This window comes from Notolabrus celidotus, chromosome 7 (assembly GCF_009762535.1).
Source record: "Notolabrus celidotus isolate fNotCel1 chromosome 7, fNotCel1.pri, whole genome shotgun sequence".
In the NCBI taxonomy this organism is placed as follows: domain Eukaryota; kingdom Metazoa; phylum Chordata; class Actinopteri; order Labriformes; family Labridae; genus Notolabrus; species Notolabrus celidotus.
The window spans coordinates 12,992,635-13,012,672 of record NC_048278.1 but is presented as its reverse complement, the minus strand read 5'-3'; the positions used below and the strand labels follow the sequence as shown (position 1 = coordinate 13,012,672).

The window sequence follows — 20,038 nt, the reverse complement described above, 5'->3', positions numbered from 1 at the left end:
ATAATGTCATATACTGTACCTGATAAGAAGATTATTGGTGCCATGTTAAAAGTGCTTAACCAGGACAAGGCTGAAAGAAGAAATACGCAATGCAGATGAACCAATTGATCTGGTGAATAACATCTCTGTGGTGAAAAGAATGACTTTTTCATTTATAATACAAAAAGATGAATATATTGAGGAGAATGGATTACATATGTTTCTACTCCTATAACAGACTGTCTGTAAACTCTGTTTTATTATAAGCAAGTCTATTTATTGTGAGTTTCTTTCTTTCTTTCTTTCTTTCTTTCTTTGCTTCCCTCATCTTCCCAAGCTTACATGGTCTTCATGATCATGCTACCTCTTATGAATAGTGTGGAGAGTACAACATCTAAATCTCCTGGCTCCCAGTTTTATCCAGAAGATGGTGCCATTGACTTAAGTATAGGAATTCAATTTCCCATTCTGAGCCTCAGATGGAGGAAAAAAAGCTTTCTAAAAGTACAAAGCTTGAGCAAAATGAGTCACAAGGAACAAACTTGTAACAAAGTGTGCTTTAAAGGCACCATGAGGAGTTTTTCACCAGCTGAGAAACAGACTGAAACAAACACTGATGCCTCTTTATGACCTTCAAAAGCAAACAAAACCATACACAACAACACTGATAGCTTCTCTGTTGTCATTTGTAATGCCTTAAACCACTCAGAAGGGGTAGGTGTCAGACCACATGATTGACATTTGGCTTTAGAAACATCCTTTTTCGGCTGTTTTCATGGCAAATAATCACATTGAGTGATCAATCTGGCTGTTAAAAGACAGCAGGGTGAGGTTTTTGTTGAAAACACTACTTTAGCATGTACAGAACAAGAGATAAGAGGTATCACTTTGTCCACAATGGGGTGCCAAAATTGATATAAACCAAAAGTTCCTCAGAGCAGCTTTAAAGCAGAAATGTAGGGTATAAAAATCTGTAAGAGAAAACTGAAGAGATACTGAAAATGAGAGATCACAGTCACAAAGGCACACAGAGGATGCACTGTGTGGTTTGCAAGCTAGCAGTAGATCATCCATACTGGTTTTAAAGCTGGGGATTAATGGTTAGGGAATTCTTCAACTTCTCACTCAGATTTCTGTGTTAAAGTGAAGTTAATATGTGGAGCACAGGGACAAATAGGTACAAAAAACATGGTATAATACATGAAAACATCACAGGAAGCCAACAATATGCTTATCTGTCTGTAAAATCCTCATTAACCACATGTAGATAAACTAAAATATTCTCAGTTTGTATCTATTGAACATAATTTGACTATTTGGTGACCTGAGGGATAAAAAAAAAATGTATATTTAATCTCTTAGACTGGTCTTTTGAAGTTTGAATATGTAGGTGAGTAGGAGCTTACATTTTCCATCCAAGGGATTAAGAGTAACCTTATAAAAGAAAAAAATGTAAGCTCCATTAGTAACTGTATAAATCCATTATTGAGCTCTTGCCACTGTTACTCCAGGGTTAATTTAAAACTACTTCATTGCATGACATTACAGCATGTGAAGCATATAGGTGGACATGGAAAGATGATGGAATTGTTTTGATGGTATCTAACGCTTGTTAGGAGCTGAGTTGAGTTACTTTCAAGAGCAATTTTCTTCAGGAGCGACCCCACCCCCAGACCTCTGCCTGGGCTTTGTGTCACTGTGAGGAACCTGTAGACTGTGAGAACTAAATAGACAGGGTGGGAAACAAGGCAGTTAGGTTTAATGATTAGAGATTCAAAGTTTACTCAGTCTTCAGGCAAAATACATGTTTGTTTACTTGAAGTCAGACAGCAAGAACAAACATGTCAAAACTGGGACAGGCAGACAACAGGTGAAGGTCATAAGATGCAGACAAATCCGAGGCTGTGGCAGCACTTTAGGGCTGAATTACACTAAAAGGCAAAGAGGTGGATAAGCAGACCAACATGTGTAGGGATGGATGGGTAAATTAGTTGTGTGGGCTGGTAGCAGTCACATCAAAGGGTAGAGGAACCCTGCTGTGCATGCAAGAAAGACATCCTTCCTCAAGGCATTGCATGCAAGAACATAAGCCATGTAAATTACAATATTTATCCTGTTTATCTTATTGTTCTTTCAACAAATAAAAGGCCCCAAAAAAAGTTGATCCAATGACTATTTTTCAGACTTGTACAATCCTGTATCGGAGTATTATGAACTGCTTCACATGTCTGTTACTAAACCGCGGCTTCCTGTATTTTCCTGTTTCCTTCTTTCAGTGGTATTGTAATTAACACGCCAATCAGAAACCCCAAAGCGATTTTAGGCCCCTTTTTGTACTGATAAAACATAAAGGATGAAATTGTGCAAACAAAACTACATTGAGGAATCAACTCGTGAAAAAATAGGAAGCTCTCAATGTGTAGCATCAAGGTGAAGCTTTTTTTTCTTTTTCTTTTTGCAAGACTTTCTCAACTGGTTTCTTCAAATTTGAATTGAACTTACTAATGAGGTTTTACAGTGCACTCACGGGCTGTTTTTCTTTTTCTTTTGGAGAGTATGTGCATTGAATGGCATGAGGTAGATCCTGATGGGTATGCTTGCACCTTGCATGGCCCCATCAGTGTATGAACAAATGTTTAATTGGTGTGACTGAAATGGAAAGCACTTTGAATAATTAGTATCATAGAAAGGCACCAGATAAGTGCAGAATTTATTCAATTTTTCATTGACATTTTTTAGGGGCATGATCAATATTTATCATATAGGTCTATAATGCATAAAGAACTATAGCTGTGGATTAAGTTTTTTTGAATAAAAGAACAGTGACAGTCATCTGAAGAGAAGCATGCTAGCTTCCTGTGTCACACAGTAGAACTGTGCTCTCCGAGAGTTGCAGGTTTGCAGATGCATCCCATCTGACGACATTAAGTAGTCTCTTAATGTTCGATTTGTACTGAAGAATATGTGCAATAACAAAACCTTTCAAAAAATGAATAAATACATTTTAAAAATGGGATGCTAAATTTGTACACTTTTTTTTCTCAATTACTGTGTAAAAACACTCCAGTACAGCAGTGGTGTGTGTGCTGTGCTCCCATACCACATTAACCAAACTGTCGCACATTGTCTTCGGGCTGCCTGGTTCACATGACTCATTTCTCTGTAATTCTCTTGTTATCGATAAACCAAAGAGGAAGTGCTGGGCTGATGTGGATCTGTCAAAAACAGAACTTTAGTTTGAAAAAGTTTCACAGACCACTTAGATACTTATATAAACAGATCAGTTATTAAGTTAATGTGAAGAACTGCTGGTGTCTTAGCTGGTTCCTTTCCTTCACTGTTCCTACAACACAGTGGCATTGGGCATTTGAGATACAGAATACATCCTGATGTATGATCTCCAAGAGACATAATAGCTGGATATGGATAATCATTGTTCTTAGTGTTATATGGAAACAGGTTTATTGTTGTCAAGCTATCAATATGAGGTGCTTGAAAATTATCGCAAACTGTATTTTGGTAATTCCTCATAAGCATACCTAAAACATTTTGGATTAACCATGCAATTGAAAAGTGATTAGAAGACACTTCCTTTTTAGACAATAAATAATAATGAAAATTACTCAAAACATTAACCAAGAAGTTATAACTTTAAAACTCCGTGTCGAGGTCAAGCCCTTTAACGCAAATGAAAAATCTGGATTTCTAGCAAATGTTATGATTTGTAAATAGTACAGCTCTAAATTAAGATTAAGAGCTATAATTTGATTCCATAAGGCAACAGTGGAGGAGGCTTCTGGGATGCTGGGGGGGGGGCAACCAGTTTTTTGTCCAAACTGGTTGCTTGGTTGTATTCTACACTGTATTCTGCAGATTATACAGATTATGCAGTGCATGTAGTTAATTCAAACATTTGCCTTCTCTTCATCTGTGAGAAGAAAAGTTGACAGCATCATTGACATGTGAAGAGGTCAAACCCTGTCCTGCCTACCACCTCAAGCACGCACATCGTCGCACATTCAGTGTTTCCTATCTGCACCCACACAGCAACAAACACAGAGGTGATGGTGTTAACCAAAACTTCTTGAGCTGTGATCTCACCGAACAGATGTAAGAGGAAAGTAAGAGGTGCAACTACAAAGTAGAGTAGAGGCACAAGTATTGAAGCACATGCACTGTTGTCATTCTTAATATGTTAGCTGTTGTCATGAAAAGATATTGCATCAGGCCTTTTTACTTTTATTACCCCACATACTAGATCTGTTGTAGTGCCATTGTCAGTCATAATCATCCTCACCCTTCTCCCCCATGCGGCGCCCCTGGTGGCAGGCAGTAAATGAAGATGTTCTCCCTCCGCTGCTCATCCAGTACTGCAGGAAACTCATAACTAATGAAATATATTGGACCCCTGAAAAGCTGTGATTTCTTGTGGTACCACAGAGGGGCACTAGTTTCATGCAAAACGACTAGATATGTGGCATGTTCAGCTATTTTTTCTGCATTAATAAACTTCATGATGTAGAAGAAACATTTGATATTGCTGTACAATAATTACTCTGTCATTAACACTTGAAATAATCTTTGAAAGTGTAATTATGAGACAAATGCATGGCTATAAAGCATGTTTGCTACATTGCATGATCATTCATATAAGAATCTGTTCCCACAGCATTGTTTGGCACATGTTTGTCCGACGGATTAAAAAAAAAAACTTGCTTCCTTTGTTGTTTACGATAAATTACACAACTGGCACCGTGAATTAACCAATTAGTCATTTTACAACCCTTCTCCTGTAGAGGCAGGCTCCTTTTGTTTATCAGCTCTGGTCTGTCGTTGTCAAGTGTGTCTCCTCCCTGCTGTCAAAACAGAAGTTTCTGAGATGAAGCTGTGTGACATGAGGGAATTGATGTATCCACTGCCTATTTATAACAGAGAAAATAGGTGTGCTAGTGCACAGAGGCAAAGTGATTGGTTGGCATCTTCAGATCTCAAGGTTCTTTATGTTCATGCAAATATAGTATACAAACATATATGGTACACACCAGCAACTTTCCTGCTAGTGAAAACATGCATACACACTTACATTTATCATCCATAGAAAACTTTGTTACAGTTCAGTTGCATGCATGTACGCCCACGTATTAGAAACAAAGACTTCTCCACGCATGCATACATTCATGCAAACAAAGATTCTCAGCTTGCTACTGGCACCCCAGAGACATCCAAACACTGATTCCTATTCAAGTAACTTTCCAAGTGTTGTCAAAAGAAAAGAGAGACAAGATGCTTTTCACAATACCAGCTTCTTCTCTCCTGAGGGCAAAGTGGATCCTCTGAGCAGCACTTCACTCATATTGTCTACAGCATTTAATAACAAACCCAGTTATAATACAAATACAAACACTCTAAGGACAGTTTCAAACATCATGACTATTCATACCACCTGTGCCCTTAGAGGTTAGGAAAGCAGGAAAAGTAATGTCTCTAAAAGTCAGGTGAAGCTGTTCCCACTTTGGTGTGCTGTTACATCAGAAAAAGGGAACAACATTTCATGAGAATCACAGGTGGGTGAGAGAGAGTTTTGTTTGCTTATGTTTTTTATGTGGTCATTTACACCTACCTACTACCTTAGTGAGACTGAAAGCACCGCTGAAGCCTCAAAAAGGAAGTAGGCGAGGCCTCTTTTGACAGCAACAGTGCTGCAAAATATAAGAGATACTATTTTGAAGTTTTATTCAGTGTGTGAACAGGATGAAGCACTGCTGAACTGAACAGAGGAAGCAGGTGTTTTATACTCAAAGTGACTTTAACGGACTGATCATCTGAGTTCAACATTTGGTGATTATTTTGAGAAGGATAGCTGATTGGGAAAGTTTTTAAGTTGAAGGATTTTTAAGAAGAAATAAACAAAAGGAAGAGGAACACAGATAATCTTTGACGCTCATAAGGATCTCTTCTCACTTGGATACTGGATTATCTGATCCAACACTGGGACAATGCCTGTGATTGTGCTAGAAGCCAGAGACTTCGCCAGTCCTCTGTTTTTGGTGCGGACTTTGGAGATCTTATCCGGCTGCACCACATTCAGTCTCGTGGCCTCTCTGGAGGATCCTGAGTTAAATAAAAATTCAACTAACCTCCACTTCGACACATTCAGGATCTTCTGCATGTTTACCTGGTGCTTCTTCTTTATCCTTTCACTTCTCATCCACATTCTCAGTGTCATCCAGTTTCACAGCCTCATCCCCGTATCCTGGAAGAACCTAACGATGACTGTGGCAGTTTTGGGAGAATTGATGTGTTTCACCGCCACTGTGCTTTACTCTTGGATCATCATGGATCACCAAATGGTATCACCACGCCCTGTGGTGGCTGCCGTGGCCTCCTGCCTCACCTGTCTGGCGTACATCTCTGAGTCCTATGTTCTTCGCACCCAAGCCCATGAACAAAGAGGCTACATGGGCAGCATGCCTGGTATCCTTAAGACAATTCAGCTGTGGGGAGGCTGTCTGATGATACCCCTCATTGTAGAGGTGGTCCGTGGACTGCCTAGTGGAGTACACATTTGGCAGGTATGGGTCACCGGCGTGTCATACGGTGTCTGCGTCCTCGTGTCTCTAGTCACACTGGTGGTGATATTAGGGGACTTTGCTGGACGATGTCTTCTTCCATTCGACAGACTTTTGGCTGGCTTCAGTCTGATTGGAGTTTTACTCTACATGGTGGCCACAGTGATTTGTTTTACCAAGATACTACAGCTGAGAGACCTCAGACAACAAATGCCAAATGAAAGTGCTGGGCTGGTTATCATGGAAACGGTGATTGCTAGTATCACACTGTTAGCTTATTCAGTGGACCTTGCCTTTTCCATTAAACTGTTGTGTGACAGGAGTTATGCATGAACTATTTCTTGGACTTAATGCATCTAAGTTCATAATGTTAAGCCATGAAAAAGTCTGGAGATAATATTGTTATGTCTTTTGGGCATGTGTAAAAGTCAAACTGATTGAATGTTGTTGTTATTCTTTTATTTGGATTACATTACAGGCTTTACTATGCCTGTATTGAGAGGATGGAACAATGGAGCAGGAAACAGGGGAAAGAGTGGGGAATGACATATAGCTATAAGTTGAACTTCGGGACACCAGCTCAAGGACTGTGGCGTCTGAACATGACACATTGGTGCAGTTGAATGCTGAGCTAAACTGGCAACCCACAAAAGGATGTTTTAACCATAAACTTTTGATATCTAATCAAATTCCCTCTCGAGAAGTATGTACTGCTAACCTGAATGACAAATACTACATGTTGTTTACAAATTAAACCAACAGCAAAACAAGTATGAAACATAATATAATGATGAAAATGTATTTTTTTTGTTGTTGCGCTCTACAACATGGGATTAGTTCAACTGACTGTAAAAAAAAAAGTTGTGGGACATTTATGGTGCTGTTCATTTTGACATACGAGCTGTAATACCACTAAATCAGGGTTCTGTGGCAGGTGCACTGACTCATAAATACACAACTTCCTCCATTGACATAACAATGTGGTACATGTAGTGGAAGCCAAACAGCAGTCACAGCTGAGTAAGTGCCAGTTTGTAAATGTAATGTCCTTGAAATAGGCCTGCAGTGCTATATTGATTTGAATGAGAACAGTTTCTAAACAATAACACTAGGGGGCAACACTATATTAGCATGTGTACTTGTAAAATCACAGGAAATGACTTGAAGAGTAGCCTTTATTGAATGTCTTCCTGCAGCAGAAATATATTAGTCTCAACAATATGTTATTTTGAAGGTGTATAACCTTGAATCACGTTATTTAATTTAAACAATTAATAAGAATAAATGTTTAACAGGAAGGAAAGGTGCACGCATTAGGTGGCTTACCCAGAGGTCATTAACTTAAAATAATTACTTTACACACTCGGACAAATACATGCTGTGTTTGGCTTCAGAAACAAATCTACACAAAATAATCCTTAAAGCAAGGGGTCTTGAAATGCCTAATATCTATGAGTTATTAATAATCTTAAATTACTTTCATGTACTTTAATTTAAACCAGTCATTGATACACTGGAAAGGACGTTGACACAATGTAATAACTTATTTACATTTTATAATGTTTGCTTTCTCACATCTGCCTCATCTGATCCAAGGGTTCACAGAAGATCCGTCGAAAAATCGATCATCAATCCTCTTCCAAACAGCAAACAAGTTATCAAGTCGCTCTGGCTCGATTGCTCTTGCCTCAGTAGGCTGATGCGTTTTCTCTTTAAGGAACTGAGTCCAGTTACCCAGTTGTCAACAGGCTGAGCGAGAAAACGAGTCGTTGATATAACTTGGTACGTGGAACTGATAATACTAACCTTACTGTACGTTACCGTGTTGAGGAAATCGCCTTGTCTCTTTCGGTTTTGTTCAGACAAAACAAACATGACGTCCCCCTGACACGGTAAGATATCGTTGACTCGTCTCTTTTTGAAACATATCCCGAGTTTGGGGAGACGAGCTCGACCAACTGGACTTTAACACAAAGTGAACATTTTGCCAATGTTTTTAATCTATCATACCTTCTATGTAGTACCAATTTGATTCACATTGAGGCTTAGAGAGGGTTAGAAAGTCCTTCAATTAACGTTGTTGCTGACTTGTAATCTTACCTGCATCACAAGACAGGCTGGTTGCACTCATAGGTTGCACTGGTCGTTGCGTGGTCATTGCTTTCAAAGTTTGACAAGACTGGTTTTGATTGAGACCACTTAGCATGGCTATTAGCAGTGAGGCTAAAACTCCCTCTGGATAAATCATGTCATTTACCACAGGAAATGTGTCATATAGCATATGTTGAGGTCCCTTTGATGACTAAGTGTAACTTGTTCTCCAAGAATTGATGACATGTCTTTTTTATATGCAATAATTTAGCATCCCTACTGTTTATAATGTGCTCCTCAGAAGCCCCCTGAGCATCGTGGAAATGTGAAACTTGACACTCCAGCAGACCGATGCAAGTCCCAGGCTGGATTGAATGGCACTGAGGATACAAGGTAAGCACTTTGCCAGTAAATTTGAACTCATTATTGATCCATCTCCTCGGTAAGGGCAAAGTCTTGATAGGCAGGGAGAGAAGGGAGAGATGAAGATTGTTGGCTTTGAGGATGATGAGAAGAGTTGAAATATATAAAGATGGTTTACATCAGATTAAAAGAAAACTTGATAAAATTATCAAATACATAACAAGTGATTGTCCTGAAGGGAGGTGAAGTCTGCGAAAAGCACAGATTAATATACGTACACAGCATTTCTTTATGAATCACCTACAGTCACAGTAATGCTGGTCGTGCATGAAAGATTTGAAATTGTATTAGCCGTATAAGCTCTGACCACTAGATTACTGACTTTCCTCCATGTTTTTGTAGCAAGGCAGACCGAAGACTGAAGGCCCTTAAGCTAGAGATTTATTTTGCATTCAAACTGTTGACAACTTCAAGACTTTCCTTCTCTGGGGCCTACAGTTACACTTCAGGTAAAATCCCTGAAGTGTGGATGGTTAAAGTCAATAACAGAAAGGTGTTTTACTGGTTTCTTTGCACACATTGACCTCAAGGTATGTTCGAAATGTAAAATAACTTGCTTTGCTAGGTTTGGAAACACAATGACCTACTTCAATAGAACGACTTACAGTGATCTCTTTAATGTATTTAGTCTCTGTTATCATTTAGAGCATGAAGTGCTTGCTGAACAGAAAAACATTAAAGACACTTGGTGAATTAGAGTTAAGTGTCTCCCAAGTTTAATTCAACACGTGCCAGTAACGTTACAGCTGACAGGGTTTAATAGTTGCCAGAGCGCTCTAAATAGGCCTTGATATCTCCTCATCTAGCCAAAGTTATATAAGAATGATTTATTGGCTAACACAATCAGGTGGATGCTTCCTACTCTCCTTCCCACTAAACACTAGTCCTACACAGAAGAGCCTAATGTTTGGTTCTACTGGGTTTCTAAAAGTCCCTCTCTGTCCCTGGTCTTGTTATTTATCATATTTTTGCAGGTATCAGATATGCTGCTGAACTATGGTGGTTCTAATCCTTGAGCTCGTGCAGTATTTAATTTTAAATTATGTTGCAGTCATATCTCTTTGTCGAGGCTCATAATATGTTTTGAAGTCTTGCTTCTTGTCTTGAAGAACAGTTTTTGTGTTGTTGGGTCCAAAACACTGTAGGTACATGGTGACTCTGACTTTCCGATGTGCGTAAAACACGTTTCTAGATCTTGCTGTAAATGTTATCAATCCTGCTACCTTCATTACTTTTTTTTCAAGTAATACATAAAGCCTCCCTGAAGCCTTGCTTTAAATAATCAGGGAAGAGAACCTTAAAGGTAGTATAGCTTTTACTTTTCTGTGTTTTAATTGAAGGGACACACTCAACTGAAACGTTGACATTCAGCAGTGCTGTAATTCTGAAATACCATCTTTCTGAACATTTTTATAAAACTACATTGATCCACTCAGAATTATACAGATTTAGTTTTGCTTAAAAAGAAAGCTGGATCTCCTTTAATAAATAACTTTGGAGCACTTTGGAAAAAAAAAAAAATAGCAATGGTTTGTTATTTTTGTAATATTATATTTTCTCTATTCACTTAAACAAACCATCCATGCCCTTATACATTCAAAATACTGAACTTATTTTTTGTAGTTTTCAAATATATTGCAATGTGTATTCAATTAAAAGGGTCACTTTTTTCTCTGAAGACTCATAATGTGTCTGGATTACAAACAGCCTATATGATAATACATTTCCCTGACGTTATAAGAGGAGGGATTTATGTCTATAGAGTTATTTAAGTTCAGACTGAGACAAGGGTTAAATAAATCATTAAATTCTAAGAAAAAAAAACAGCTCAAGAAAACTACAAGTATGTCACTAACAGTGCGGGCCTAGAAAAGAATTCACTTAACAACATGCGATGACGTATATCATTTTATGTATAGTTTACAATCAACACAAAAGTAAAAGTGCACCAGTGCATTTGATCCATAGAAAAATGACATGAGCTCCATGATGAAGCTCCCAAATGAAGCACTTCAGCCACTTCATGTTATCTTGTATATTTGGTTTTAATGAATATAGATTCCTGTAACCGGAAAGCTTGAGCTGCAACTATCTTTGGCTGCAAATATACTTCTGCTTGTTGTTGGAATAAATAGTTTTGAGCAACACCATGGGACTTGTTGAAAATCAAAGGACAAACTAACCTCAGTTTACCCTTCACCCGTCATCCATCACAGAGTACAAACAGCGCTGTTGGACTTAATGAGCTATATGATTTCATGTTGGAATGGAGGAGTAAGAGCAGAAGGTGTCAGCCTGTTTGTGAAAGGGAAAACAAAAACAGGATTTAAAGGCCTTCGAGAGAAGAAAAGAGGTTTAGGGTTTGAGCCGCAGGAGCTGCGACCTTTCACTGGTGTTATTTTTCCATGAATTAAGTGCTTCTTATTAAACTTTCACATTGAGATGAGGAACATGTGCTGCTTATCGTTCTCTGGGTGGGAATTAGCCTTCGCCCCCTTTTGATTGTGCACCTGCTCTTAGCTTTGACTCATTTTATGGCTTTCCAAATTCTCATCAGGTCTGACCTATATTTGAAAATCTGATATCTTCTTGGTTTTTTTATTAGAGTGATCTTGGGGTATAATAATGAAATATATATTTAAATTGATAAAGCCCTTTTTAAGATAGCTGATGTAGAATTGATATGATAATTGTGGAAAGTGCCCCCGTTCTGTACAATTTATTTCCACTGTGATCTGTTTTTAAGCATGTTTTTTTTTTGCCTGCTGTCATATACTGAACCTATCTGGCTTTTGGTTTTCAAATGTGTCACAGTTTTCAGCCTACTTATTCTAGGATTATTTGGATTAAATCAACACAAACCAAGCCTCTTCTTCTAACAACACAGCATTTTGATTCAATTAAGAAGAGGGCTGTTAGTGCCTTGCTTCAGGGTTACCCTCTTACTGTTTATCCAACTATAATGTGACGCTCCCTAAGAAAAGTTTCCAGCTCATCAAGTATGCAGAATTGTCCTGTCACAAATAATTCTCCTTCATTTTTATTAAGTGATGTCAAGGCTGGACAGCCTTTGTTCACAAACCAGCTTGCCCAGCCCAACATAGTTAAAAATCGTGGCAACAATGCAGAGGGAGTAAGGCTGTTGTCACATGAGTGTGTGCTTGTAGGGAAAACTCAATCTTTTATGGGAGCAATGTCCAGAGTTTTATTAGACGTGTGATCTTGTGTGAATTCTACACAGATGACAGACCATTGTGTTTCTGTCAGTATGATCCAGGCAGTGTCACAGTATACAGTTTTTAAACTTGTTAACAACCTGAAATCTAAATATTTGTTTAGATGATCAGATGTCATTGTGTAAGGGAAATCATCATTGTCATTCAGAGTTCAGAAGGCTTTTTGTTATACAGCTACAGTATCTCCTCACTCGTGCAGGTGCCAGCATTACTGGGGTTATAAACAGGTGCAGCTCCCTCACCCATCCAACCACTGATAGAGAGAATGTGTCAACCTGCCAGCAGTCGACACTTACTAGCCCTCCTTCAGGTGCTGTCTGCATTGTGCACTGACAGAACCATTCATCTCACTACCGTCATAATAATCACTTGTTATCAGAGGAAAGAGACCGAGGCGAGGTGGGAGGTGGGAAGATGTATAAAAATAGTCTGTCTATAAATATTCTTCACAGTTTCTCACTTGAAGCTGAGTTGTTATCCACAAAGCCACAGTGCATTGACGGGATGCATTAGTATGAAGGGAGGAATGCTGGGGAAATAAAACGATGAAGATGTCTTAGCTTCAGTGAAATAATTTTCTGTTAATTTGAACCCTGAGGAATAATGCTGCTGTCTTTGTACAAGATTAAAGACACCTCTTTGAATGTACAGCAGTCAGTCATTCATCATGATCTACAGACAAAACACAGACCAGTCTCCCATGGGCCGCTCTCCCTCTCCTTAACAATGCCGTCTTTTGTCTTAACAGTTAGGCTGAGAAATACTTACCCCAATTCTTTTCACTTTGTTCAACACTCATAACAATAAATGTGGGATTACAGCATTCCGTTCTCAAAGTTAAGTGTCTTTTCTGTTTATTGTTGGTCAGGGACAGAGCCTCTTGGATGTAGGATTCATGAGACAGACACTGCTTTAAGAGGGGGGGATGTGCACTCATTTTTATTGCTCCGACTCTAAAGGCACCTAGAAGGCTGCGTTTTTTGGGGCGGTAACTATTAAAAAATCTAAGTCATACTTTATATTGTCAACCAATTCAAGCACGGCCCACTTCCTGCTCAGTGAGGCTCTGCCGAACTTGCTGCAGACAGTCCTGAAATTGATTACTATAGAGTATGAGCCAGTGTGATCCGATTGAGAGATGAGCTATCCAGACTACACTCATTTTGTGGTTTCCGGTACTTCAGGAGCCAGCCTCAAGCGGATCCTCGATGAACTGCAGTTTTTAGCACTTCCGCTTTGGCCTTCATATTTTTAGACAGCTTGGTTACGCTCCTGTTTAGTGATTCTGCAGTGTGTTTTGCTGCTCAGTCGGACTTAGGGGGTGTGCCCAGGTGCATACCAGTGCACTGTGTTTTCATCGCAGTGTTTGACATCTATTGAGTGTCTCAAAGTCTGCTGCTGTTGTACTGTATTCCGAGTGACAAGAAACATGACATTTAAACACAAACAGCAGCAATATACATTTGTGAAAGGTCTTCAGAAGCCCAAATCCAACTCAACCAAAAGGTTCCCTCAGGAAAAACACACATGATGATGTGTCATTGTCTGTTTTCCGTTCTTAATTTTAGGGCGTTAACAAATCAGCTGTCGTTATTTGTCTTGAACTGGGATCTGATTTTGGAAACAGAAGAGGCTTTGTGGAGACAAAGCAGGAAGAAGCAGGAAGTTGGTTCAGTCCTGGCCAGCTGGGCACATAACTGTCCCAAATCTCTTGAAACACACTGGCTTGGCTTGGCTTACTGTACCAGTCCCATATCCCTGTACAGGCTAGGAGGTGGAGTTTCACTCTTACTTCTGTTTGTGCAAGCATGATTTTACAGCTGACCTCCAGCAGTGATCTTGTCTTGGACGACTGCTTTTTTTTAAAAACTTTTCATATGATTAGCTACTTAAAATGTATGACACAGTAATCAAAGTGAAGCTGGTGGTAAAAATAGCATTTGAGTAACTTTGTTTTTAAAGAATCTAAACTCCAACCATCAATCAATCAATATTTGTTTGCATAGCGCTAAATCACAAAAAAATATCTTTTCCGCTTTTACAAACATAGCAGGTCTAGACCGTACTTTATGTTGAATTATTAACAGAGACCTAACATCAAGACAGGATAAGAACCAGTCCCCTCTTACTGACAGGACTCGATCTTATCTCATCTTAATCCACCATGAGCATTGCACCTAGCAGTATTTAGCTTGTTACAGCAGCGAGGAAAAACTTCCTTTTAACAGGCAGAAACCTCGAGCAGAACCAGACTCCTGTTAGACAGCCTTCTGCCTCGAATGAGATGAGGTTGGAAAGAGGGATAGAGGAGAATGAGAGAGAGAGAGAGAGAGAGAGAGAGAGAGAGAGAGAGAGAGAGAGAGAGAGAGAGAGAGAGAGAGAGAGAGAGAGAGAGAGAGAGAGAGAGAGAGAGAGAGAGAGAGAGAGAGAGAGAGAGAGAGAGGAGAGAGAGAGAGAGAGAGAGAGAGAGAGAGAGAGAGAGAGAGAGAGAGAGAGAGAGAGAGAGAGAGAGAGAGAGAGAGAGAGAGAGAGAGAGAGAGAGAGAGAGAGAGAGATGATAGTGATGAGACGATAGTAGTAGTAGTAGCTTTTGCCGCCGGAGTCAAGCACCACCATTAAAAAAAAAAAAAACAAAAAAAAAAAAAAGACAAACCTTTATTTTTCCTTTGGAATCTACTCTATGTGCTGTGAAAATGAACCATGATCATGATTTTCTTTTATTTTGAAAGTGTTGTCTCCCTTCGGAGTCATTTTCACAGCTGACTGAGTCCTTAGCTGTAACCAGAGCAGAGAGCCAGATCACTGAGCCTGATTTATGTCACAGGTTTGTCCCTGCAGCAGCCAAGGAGTTCATTCATAAATGATGATAGCCTGTTGACAAGGTTAAGCAGTTAAGTGAGCAGTGCATTATTTAACACGAACAAGGTCTGGGTGAGTGAACTATAAGGGGTTCAAGCTGAACCTTTCAAGTGTGAACTACATCCAACCCAACAAGGCCTCTTTCTCTTGTTTGTAAGTAGAAGCAGTTATTACAGTTCAGGGTTTGAGTAGCTGGTGTAGTGTAAAGCCAGAGTCCCAGTGTTATGAAAGTCTGCTGTTAAAGTATTTTGCCCTCTGTGTTCTCCTCTCAGTGGTTCTTTTTCACTTCCTAGCCTCGGTGGTCACTCTGTCACATGATTTCCACGAGCCAGTGTGTTCTCAATGTTTTCATCCACAACAGCTGAGCCGTGCAGGCAATAATTGAGCAACTCATGTATCCTGATGGCCAATTTTAGAACAAGCATCATCACTTTCAAATCTGCTGTGACTGCTTTGTCAGTGATATGCTGAAATATTAGCCTCAAGCTCAAAGACAATTTAACAAGTTCCAGAATCACAACTTAATGTGTTTGATTCCATGTATCTGTGGAAAGTATCTTATACAGTTATCTTATACAACTCTCATGGATGGATTTCAAATCCAATTCAAAGTTTGCATTTCACTTCTATGAGGGTGGAATATTTTTTAGAGAGCTGCAAGGATTAGTCATTTAACTCACAGCTAAGTGCCAACTATTCAAGCAAGTAACCAAAAATTGATGTATCAGCTTGGGTTGTTGAAACTGTATTCACATCCAGATGGCACTTAATAAATCTTAAGCTCTGGCAGAAAAAACGGTGTCTCTTGCTACTGCAGATTTGTAAAAGTCTACCCAATATTTTTAGTTTGCTACACTGAAATGACTGGGTGACTTATTTACCTATCCTCTTCCCTCTTTTGTTGACTCCTCCTGCACTATAAGTGAGGCAGTGTTCATTGTTTGATTGCAGGAGACTTTTACACTTCTTTTCTGTTTCAACTCAAAATTTTAGAAAATCCACCTTACTTTCACCGGTCTCTGCAAAGTGGCTTAACCTAGCTTTGAATGTGATGATTGGATCATCTTGGATATAAGTTGCACCTGTATAAATCACACAGCCTGTTGGAAAAAAGGCTTAAACTGTCTTCCTGCAAGATGATTTCCATTGCATTCAGCCAACTCCACAAAGAGCAGTTTCTGTGCAGCTTGTAACCTTTTTTAATTACAGAAGTTATTTTTTGGCCTTTTTATTAATAAGACAGCTGAAGAGAGACAGGAAATGTGGGGAGTAGAGAGAGTGGAGAGGGGCATGCAGCACCCATGATGTGGTTGAGCTGGTTGATAGCTGTGAGGTACAGACACTGCCTGTGACCAATTCACTTGAGCTGCCCCACCCACCTTCACTCGACACTTGTATCGAATTGAGGAGTCAGTTCAAACAAACCAGCGCTCCACAAGATTTATTTATTTATTTATTGAATAGTAGTGCAGGCAGGGATCTGCTATCTGTCCCACAAATTTGGCTGAAAACAAGGTGGGACAAGGCGTTTTCGGTCCAGGCCAGACAGCTTTGGAGTGATTTCCCCCAATGAAGTTAGGGTGGCTGATTTTGCAATCTCTTAAAAGCATTTATTAAAACTATCTTTTATTGGAGAGCCTTTACTGATTTTATTAGATCAGCAGTGTCTTACACAGGGTCCTGTTTTTATTTTTATTTTTAATATATTTTAATAGTAATGGTTCATTTGTAATGCAGATTTTGAAGAGTTCTATTCATATAGAGTATTACTATATGACTGTTTCTTCATATGAATGGTTTTGACCTTGTGGGGGAGAAAAGCTGCTAAAAATTGGCACTGCGAGCCTAATCTACACTGCTGTGTATCCCAGCATGCCTTGTCCAATGAAATGTCCACTTGCAGTACACAATGAATGCCAGTGCAGCCCACATTTAGATAATGGAAGGGTATTCAAAGTGCGTCTTAAAAACCAAATTTGACTTTACTTTTAGAAAAAAGATAATACATATATTATAGTTTATCTTATATTGTTTGTGTTTTGCAGTATTTACAAAAGAAAAATTGGACTGCGTTATTTAAAGCTATGCTTAATTATGACAGGACCTTTTATCTTTATCTAATGATAATCAAGACATGAATAGCTGATTTATTTAGAGGATAGGTTAATCATTTAATAGCTGATTATTGAGTTGAAAGTTAGTTATCTATTTCTGCCCAACACAACTATTTTAGTCTTGTTGTATCCAGGGAACTTTGGCATACATCTTTGGCTCTGAACCTTTGTATTACAGGACAGACTGCTAATTAAATATCTTGCATTGTTGACTTTGTGGTAAATACAACTTAGTAATACAGCCATCCTTAAGTAATGCTGTATGAACACTGGTATATACAGTAGAATTATCATGCACAAAAATAACTTGGTTGTCAGAAACATTTCTGTTTTAGTCTTCCAATAATTATGGACTGAGAGCAAATTTAACATACCTCCCAATTACTATTAGCATCTATTGATGTTTAATGCAGAGAATGTGGGACAGTACGTTCATGATTAAACAAGGGCTGCGTTAAAGAAGGTGAAGTGTGGCTGGTACATTCTGCTGTGGCGTCAGTTTTTCCCATTATGCAATGTACTTCAGCAAATAATGTAGTGCACCTTGTAGATTTGTGTTGATTCTTTATCGACTTCATCATCGTGCATTAGAAAGATCTCAATTCAAACCATTCATGTTTTTCTTTAAGCAGTGTTAATGTGTTGGACAGAGATATATTGAATATCGGTAGTCTGTCTCTAAACTTTGGCTGTGCAGGATAACAATGGCAAACAAATATTCCAAAAGTATGTTGTCAACACTCCAGCTTGTTACATGGCATGGCGTGCTTAAGTTGGCAGCCTAAGACGCTGGCCTTACCCTTAATTGTCTTGCTGCCTGACATTTCAGTCCCCACCTGTTTCACCAGTTAGTCAGCATTCCTGAGAACAGTTTTGTTTCTGTTGGTCTGTATTTGTTTATTTGCCTCCAGAAGATGGAATCTTAAATGACTTTGAAATCCATTTGCCAGTTAACCACAGTCTCTTACCCACTCAGACATTCACGTAGACACACACAAGCCCTTACTCACAGTTTTGTCTGAAGCCACTTGAACACGACCCAACTGACAACATTGAATGCGATCAAACCACATAAGGGACCATCAATTGTTCACATATTAATAAAACTACTAAGACAAGCACAGAAAGCAATTATAAATACAGGTTTTATGTCATCCTTAGAATAACTTAGTAATTACAGCCTCAGACAATTGAGCTTTTAACCCCTTGTGCAGATATTGTATACCTGTAAACTGCCATGCCTGTGGGGCCTTTAACTGTTAGCTACTGAAGCTGCAATGTTGGCAGTGGTGTTGATGGGAGCAGTGGACTGTGAGAGGCTTTGCAAGTCATTAGCTGAACTGTCAGTTTAAGTAGAGGGAAAGCCATTACAACTGCAAATAAACAGCAGGATTGAAAGTGTGACTTCCACTATTCCCTTCCTAGGCAACCTGGAAAACACAAAGTGGTTTGGGATTTCATTAAGCCTTCCATGGGGGGTTGGTGTGAGTCATGTTCGCAGTGTTTTTTTGACGTCTTTTTTTCTTGTAGTCTATGATCTGTGCACGAGCAAGTATCCACTTAATGCCACTAATGCAACCTGTGCTGTATAACAGTGGTGTATGACATTTGAGATGCCACGAGGGGCCTGGCGTGTGGTGTTGTATTGGCAGGAAGCAGGATGACTTGCAAAAATACCCCTTGAGTGTGGTAACTGCAACACAGGAAATACTGCACTATTTGTACTGATATTTTAAGCCCACATGCATTCAGGAGATGGGGCAGCATTATGAGGAGTTGTTTTTGTGTGAGACGTTTTGAGCTTCTGGGAAACGATCACAGTATGCACGGTCATTGTCTATTGTTGTAGACTAAAGGCCAGTAGTGTTCCCAAGATGCATGTCTTTACCCATAGTCACATTTCCTCAATAATTCATGCTCATGCTAAGAGAGCTGCCAAGAGTGTTGACAAATATTTGATTCTGACCTGGCTAAAAGCTCTTAGTTCTAACAAAATCCACAGTGAAAGGCTAACTACCTAAGAGGTTTAAGAAAGTAACAAATTGCTTCTGTAGTATGCAGCACATCATACAAGAAGCAATGTCATTTGGCAACTTCTTTCCCCAAAAATATTTGAACAGCATAAAGAATTTCATCTTTTAAGACACATTGTGATAAAGCAAAATTAAGTTAGACATTTTAAGGGAGTTATTGTAAAGACACGAACAGTGTTGGATTCTTAAAGGGGACATATCATGCTTTTTTCATCAATATATATTGGTCTAAGAGGTCCCAAAAACATGTATTTAAAGTTTATGCTCAAAAAAACACTTTGAAATCAGATTTTGGCTTGCCTGAAAAGTCCTTTTCTTCATTCCTCATCAGAACACTCTGTTTTCCCTCTGACCACGCCCCCTCCGGAAGTGGATGTGCCTCGGCTCTCCAGCACGTTGATCTAATGTTTACATGTTGGCTGAATATACACGGCTGCTCAGAGATCGCGTTACTTCAACCCTCTGAATCTGATCCTGACGGAGAGGCGCCTGTAGCAGGACCTTTCTGAAGGATTGGTCATAGATTTAGTGTTTCTTGTTGTTTTATTTATCAGTATGTAGACGTGTGTCTTGGTACACAGCTACGAGCATGTAGCTATGTGGCTATGCTAACTAGCGCTAGCACTTATCCATGATAAATCATCCACTAGATCTTCAAATCTGCAGACGTGGGGAGTAAACCCGACCTCTGCCAGAAAGGCAGCGGGACCTTTTATGAAGGATTGGTCACAGAT

General features: G+C 39.2%; 2 protein-coding genes across 3 annotated transcripts in view; both read left to right on the top strand.

Annotated features, from left to right (window-relative positions):
• The first annotated feature begins 5,975 nt into the window (after positions 1 to 5,975).
• Positions 5,976 to 6,881, top strand: LOC117815536 (myeloid-associated differentiation marker homolog). The gene has a single exon (XM_034687299.1). The coding sequence runs from the start codon at positions 5,976 to 5,978 to the stop codon at positions 6,879 to 6,881; it is 906 nt and encodes a 301-aa protein (XP_034543190.1).
• Positions 6,882 to 8,218: 1,337 nt separating this feature from the next.
• Positions 8,219 to 20,038, top strand: part of LOC117815899 (testis-expressed protein 2-like) — a 37,495-nt gene continuing 25,675 nt past the window's right edge. Inside the window, exons 1-2 of one of the 2 annotated variants that reach the window (XM_034687914.1) lie at positions 8,219 to 8,440; positions 8,941 to 9,032. The gene's annotated coding sequence lies outside the window, so the exon portion shown is untranslated. The remainder of the gene's footprint in view (positions 8,441 to 8,940; positions 9,033 to 20,038) is intronic. The other variant, XM_034687915.1, reaches the window with a different exon arrangement.

What these genes read in the sequence shown, in the direction of transcription:
- LOC117815536 (XM_034687299.1), top strand. Translation starts at nt 5,976, where the DNA reads ATGCCTGTGATTGTGCTAGAAGCCAGAGACTTCGCCAGTCCTCTGTTT.